Source organism: Phragmites australis, chromosome 2 (genome assembly GCF_958298935.1).
Source record: "Phragmites australis chromosome 2, lpPhrAust1.1, whole genome shotgun sequence".
Lineage (NCBI taxonomy): Eukaryota > Viridiplantae > Streptophyta > Magnoliopsida > Poales > Poaceae > Phragmites > Phragmites australis.
The window spans coordinates 10,124,937-10,131,101 of record NC_084922.1 but is presented as its reverse complement, the minus strand read 5'-3'; the positions used below and the strand labels follow the sequence as shown (position 1 = coordinate 10,131,101).

The following is a 6,165-nucleotide window of genomic DNA, read 5'->3' as shown; positions in this document are numbered from 1 at the left end:
TGGGAATGTTCCTAGCAGTGGCGATCAAGTTGGAGCAGCCGGCGTTGAGCGTATTAACACATGTGATGTGATTCTGTCTCAGGTTTGAAGCTGCAGTAGCAGCCTGCGCAGGGCAACTCAGTTGGCCACCAGGCACCTGCCGCCTCCTTTCTTGATTGTCGTGGAACGAACAAGTCTCCAGCCTCCAACATCTTCCTCGTCAGCTGCAGCATTTTGATTCCTCATGAGCTTCTTCCTGCCTGGACCTGGATTGGAATATTAAGGGCGCGTTTGAATCTCTTGCCGTCACTTGTCTGGTATGCCTAGACAAGAAATCAGATACTTGATTCGTTTGCTAGTTGTCTTGGTGCTCACATTTTTTAGCTTATTTTTTTCCCGCTCGAGCAAGTCAAATTGGCTCTCCGTCAAAAACAAAGCTAGCCTAGCTCAGCAAGATAAGCTGAGAAATAACCAAACACACCTTAAGTACTTAGATGAACTAGGACATCAACTTATACGACTGCACATGCTAAAAATTTAGCTTATGGTTGAATTGTAGATATTTATATTAATAATAGTTGTATGCTAAGGTACATCAGCTATTTATATTTAAATATTGAAATGTAAAATATAAATGTAATTTTTGTTCATAATATTGGAATCATGTTTATTATTTGTGAATAGATCTAATTTAAAATTTTCATTTTATGTGTTATGCAAATTGATTTTTATTTGTTTCTTGATTTTTTGAAATTTATTATTTTTAATGTCGTCACCGTATATCATATTATTTTTTTGAAAATACATTATAAATATTTTGATATTATTTTTATGTGATAATCCGTAATATATTTGCGTTCTATTGTTTTAATTTTGTAATATTTGATTACATGCATATTTAATTGGTATATTTTAATTGATTTGGAAAAGTGTGTTGATTACTAATGTAGGTAAGTTGGAGTTTGCTAATGTAATTTTATTGGACAAAGGGTATCTACAACAAAAAAGAAAGGAAAGACAAAGTAAGAAGTAGTTCTAGGGCTGGATTCTATAATTTATTTTTTAATTTTCTATGTTGTTTCGTCTGGTTATTGATCCATGGTTACAGATAATCAATCAATCAATTCGACGGTTGGATGTTTTGCTTTTTTATCGAAATTTCTAAATTGTTCTAAGATTAGCGTGGAGGCACCAAAATGAGTCTTCAATTAGTAAATATAAGATTGCTATCGGTTTAACCTTAACTGTTGGATATGTTTGGAATTCTAGAAATTAACAATGCAAATACTTCAGCTTGGCATGTACAAAATCTATAGAAATTAAATGAAAGGCTCATTTGGAGCGTGATTCATGAATTCCCTGCAAAAAGTTGTACTAGTAATGTTTCCTGCAAAGTCTCTCTCTGCCTTGGGTGTACCGTGTAAAAAAAACGGAGTTCATACTTCATAGGATACTTTGGATGACCCCATCTGTCTGTCAAACATCTGATCAGACGGTCCAGAACGCCGCAGCAGATCGCTTCCCCGTCTCAGGCCCCCCAAAGAACCCTAAACCCATGGCGCTCTCCGCCGTTCGCCGCCTCTCCTCCTCCTCCGCCGCCGCTCCAAAATACAACAAAGCTTTGGCGCCGGCGCCAAAGCTTTCTTCCCTCTTCACACCCCGCCGCACTCCGAAGCCTCGCTCTCTGCCTCCGGATCCCGGCGATGAGCCCCCGCGACGGAATCCGCGGCCGCGGCCGCGGCCGAGGCAGCCGTGGGAGGAGGAGGCGGGGGCGCTGCTCCGGAGGCTTCACGAGGGGAGGTACCTCCCGGGGCCAGACTTCTCCTCGGCGCCGCATGTCGTCTCTCCCGACGTCGTCAAGGCCGCCGCCGAGCGCTTCGGGCATGACCACCAGGTCGTCGCAAAGTGAGTGCCGCCTCTCCTGTTGCTTCTACGCTTATTGTTCAATGCCAGCCTTGCCCAATTCGGTTAGATTCAGATGGACGCCAGTAACTGCGCATGAAAAGTTCATTTCGTTGTATCCAGGGATAGTTTCTCCAAATGAGTGATCAATTTGGTCGATGATGTCCGATTAGCACATCGCACTGTTGATTCCATCGGCTTGGTAAGTAGCCGTAATTAGAACTTACACGCATAGCTTTGGAATCATTGACACTGAGTTTATCTTATGAGTTGCTGTGTTTTTTCCAGTGTTCCAAACCTCGACTTTGCTTGTGTGTGTTATGCATTGGTGCTGGGCATGACATGGTTTTTTAATTTTTCGCACTGCATTCTAACAATAAACATTACTTTTTTATGTAATGCTTGAAGTGGATTAGTTACAAATGCCGAATTTTAGCTTGGGAGGCATCTCTTGGAAGATGCTTCATATTGCAAGCAATTAGACTAATCAGATGTCATGAAATAACGGAATCAATAGAAAATTTACTCATATGCAGTTTTGAAATGCCTCCTACATTCTTGAAAGTAAAGCCCTTGCAACTGGTATGCTGGAGGAGAACACTCGTGGTCTTTTTGCTTCATAAAATTGATAACATTTATTAGTTCAACCCATCTACTTGAAGCTTAGGTAGCATTGTGTGTATGGGACGAATTATTAGAGCATCGATATTATTCAAAACCGACGCATTGAATTTTCCGTTTATTGGATTGTTCCATGTCATGATTAATGATGCTTCTGGGCAAAACACATCTCTGCAAATGATCACCCCCACATATGCTACCTCTGAATTGAGTCCCTGCATATGGAAAGTCTCTACTAGCTAAAGGTGAAAAGAAATGAAATAGTGTGGCAGAGCAATTGCTTATCACTAAATCTGATGAACACCTTGCCTATCGCGGGCAGATGGTTGTCAGGGAGTGATTTGAAGAAGGTTGCCTTGTTTGGGTGTCCGTCTGCTGAACGAAGAACGGTTTTTGCATCTAAAAGATTACGAGCCTTCTTCAACATCAAGGAAGAAAAAGTAAGTTTATAGCTGTCAACTGTTGCTTGGGGGGCCTGTTGCTTTTGACGCATGCTCGATGCTAACTTTTACATCTTGACCTCTTTCAGATATGCAGCTCTTGCAAACTGAGGAGTTCATGCAAGTTTGTTAACCAGGAAGTCATTAGGAATGATAAAGTGATTCTATCAGATACAATGAGAATTATTGCTTTGTTTGTACTTGATGCATGTCCTCAGCAACTACAGTTTACTGATGAATTAAAAGCTAGTGTTTGCAAGCTGCTAAAGGACACCATAAATCTGAGTAGTTAATTGCTGAGCATCCATAACAGAAATTTGACAGTTTTTTTTGGTCCTTTTGGAGTGCTGTCTGCGTTTATTTGGAGCAAATAGCTGAGGCCCATGTTCGACGTTTCAGTCAATCGCTGCCTGAAGGTTAGAGTGCTGACCTCAGTGATTTTTCTCATTTGTGTTTCTTCTGTGCAATTCTATGAAGATGAAGCATAGAGTATGCATGTAATTTCAGAGGCATATTGTTGTAGCTTTTAATCTTATTGACATACTGTTAGCATATTTTGTTTTCACTTGGTTGAACTTTCATGAATTCTATTTGAAGCAAAACAAAAAGAGTAGAAGATTTAAGATTAGACTTTTACTTCTTGGCATTATATAAATCTGTTTTCTTTGTCTTGGCACCTGTTTAAACAGTGAGAGCTCCTATCAGTCAGTCAGCCTCCGGGGTTCTGAGGAGTGAAGACAAAGCTAACTTGCAGCTATCTAGGATAAGCATCAGGACTCATGTTTGTTTGATATATCGACAATCTTACTATATCTGCCTAGATGTGCCTAATTGTGTATAGGAACTTGTCTGGCCGTTGACAATGACAGCAAGATGGAACAATTTGATGACATAGTATTTCGTTCCCCTTAAGTTCCTTGCCACTTAAGCATCTTATGTTTGACAATTATTTATCAAGATGATGATTCTTCTTGAAGGTTACTTACATTTGGAAGCCATTGTATCAGTTGCACTGTTTTCAGGACCTTACATAAAAGATAAATGAAGGATATTGTATCCTATTTGCTATGATTTGTTCATCATTGGCTTCTCCAGTATTACTATGTAACGTAAATCAATATTGCCGTGATATTGCGATATTATCTCAATGACACTCTAACACGGATATGATATTTCCTGTGTTCTACCGATCTTTGTAGCAGAAATTAAACCGATTGATTGCCCTGCGTAGTGCAGAAGATGCCCCTGAAACTTGCAGGTAAAGTTCAGTGGTTCGCCCCCCATCAGGCGGCAGTTCAGCACCATCAGTCTGACTTCCATGTGACGTTGGTTACCCACCTGCAGGCTGCAGGTCATTTAGACTGGACAAAGGTACGATTCCCCTATCATGCCATCACTGTCATTTTTCAAATTCAATGTTTAACTACTCTCAAACGATCTCTTACCTTCACGTTTTTTATTTGTTTTTAGAAAACGTCCCTGTATGTCCGTAGCCGGCAATGCGTTTGCCGGAACATTTTATATTTGAAGCACTGCCGCTGGTGTGCTCCAGCAGCTCCAATTGGCATGGAGCCCCTTGTCCAATCTGTACGTGCTGCTAGCAGCTCGTCAATAGGAAACACTGGAAAGCTGGACGCCCTTTTCAGGCTAATGCACCGTCACTTTCTACCAGTGCCTTTTCTCGTGGTCACGAGCCTGCTTACGATGGAATGCTTTTCACACCGTATTTTAGTCATGGAACAGTATATCTGTAACGTTGCATTGCAGTAGTGCAATGGCCGGATCAAGAGTTCATTTTGGGACTGATTGGAATGGAACACTCGTGTTTGACTTGACACCAGGGTTTGTCATTCAAGGACGAGTTTCAGACTGTCGTGTGTTGTCGACCGCCTCTTCAGATCCGTTTCATACTCAGGTCGGCGTGCTGCTTCCTCATGAAGGGTACATGAACTGGATCATCGACTGTTTCCGTTTCCATTTCCGCGTGAGGGAGACGGGAGGTTCAACTGCAAGCGATGCTTTGTCCCCCATTTTGGTGGGGGGGGGGGGGGATGCGTTTCTGCTGGTTTCGTCTGACCGAACTCAACTCGTGTTGCCAAAGTCCTGTGCTCGTGCCGATGGTTCCTTGATCTGTTGCGTTGAAACTTGTAGCCTCGTTTGATCGTTTCCCCTTTTTCCAAGTGGAGGTAAAGCAAGCCAGCTGTAACCTGGAAGAATATCTCTAAACACTTTCCCATCATTTCGTTTTTTTCTAATTTATCTCTCCGTTTTTATTTCTTTTATTTTTTTTCTTATTTTTAAGAGATTCTATTTGAAGGGATTTGTAAAGAGATAAGAGAAAAAATCTAATAGCAAAGTGATTGGTCTTAGAAATTCTTTCTTGAAGAGAACCGTAAACGAAAATTATTAGAATGTTAAAGAAACAAAAATACCAAACGCGAATGAAATATAACTCGAGAAGGAAATCCGTCAGAGATAGCATCATCCGCCTCCGTTCCGTGTTTGCTGCTTGCCCTCCCCTGCCCGCTGGAACTGGAAGCAACAAGTTCAAAGATTACCCCAAAAAGAGGAGGCTGTAGCCGTAATGAAATGGCACCATACCAGCACTCGTCCGTCTTCCAGCAAAAAATGTTGGGAAATCAAACCAGCGGAGTTGATCCGTTTGCTGAGCTGCCTCGGGTGGCTTCGGCTCTGCTACCTGGTGGACAGAGCCGCAGAGGACGAGGGTGCCTGCCCTGGATTGGAGGGAGGTCCCCGGTTACTGCGATCACGTGGTGCCCTCTGGGTATTGCTGCCTCCGTGCGGTCGATGGGACGGGCCCGTGCCACCCCGCCCCGTCTCCGCACGCCCGTAACGTAACCGCGCGTCTGTCCCATCGTGGAGTCACTCACCACACGATACCACCACCCAGATGCGCAGCGCTAGGCGCACCAAAACAAAACATCCCCAGTCCCAACCCACGAGGCAAACTGCAATGTTTGTTTGTCTCAACTTTGTCTTCTCATAACTCGCATCCTAACAAACTATAAACTTTTATTCGTTTCAACTAGAGATTGTAATAATAACTTATAGATTATGAATTATAAGAATTTAAATGGTAAAAATTAAATTATAAAAACTAAACTATACAACCTGCATAAGCTAATGAAATATATATTACTAGATTATTATAATCTAAGAGCTAAATTATTAAAAGCTGGATCGCACCACCTACATATTTATT

General features: G+C 41.9%; 1 protein-coding gene across 5 annotated transcripts; it reads left to right on the top strand.

The window, feature by feature from the left end:
• Positions 1-1,426: 1,426 nt before the first annotated feature.
• On the top strand, positions 1,427-5,181 carry LOC133898988 (uncharacterized). 5 transcript variants are annotated; one of them, XR_009906289.1, is made up of 5 exons: positions 1,427-1,884; positions 2,825-2,942; positions 3,032-3,358; positions 4,145-4,313; positions 4,413-5,181. XR_009906289.1 is itself a non-coding variant. In XM_062339843.1 (3 exons), the coding sequence occupies exons 1-3, from the start codon at positions 1,439-1,441 to the stop codon at positions 3,233-3,235; spliced, it is 768 nt and encodes a 255-aa protein (XP_062195827.1). In that variant the 5' UTR covers positions 1,427-1,438; the 3' UTR covers positions 3,236-3,770. The 5 variants fall into 5 exon arrangements, 1 of the variants encoding a protein (XP_062195827.1); XR_009906291.1 differs by lacking the exon at positions 2,825-2,942 and having other exon boundaries at positions 3,288-3,358; XR_009906290.1 differs by lacking the exon at positions 2,825-2,942 and having other exon boundaries at positions 3,288-3,358; positions 3,632-4,313.
• Positions 5,182-6,165: the final 984 nt, after the last annotated feature.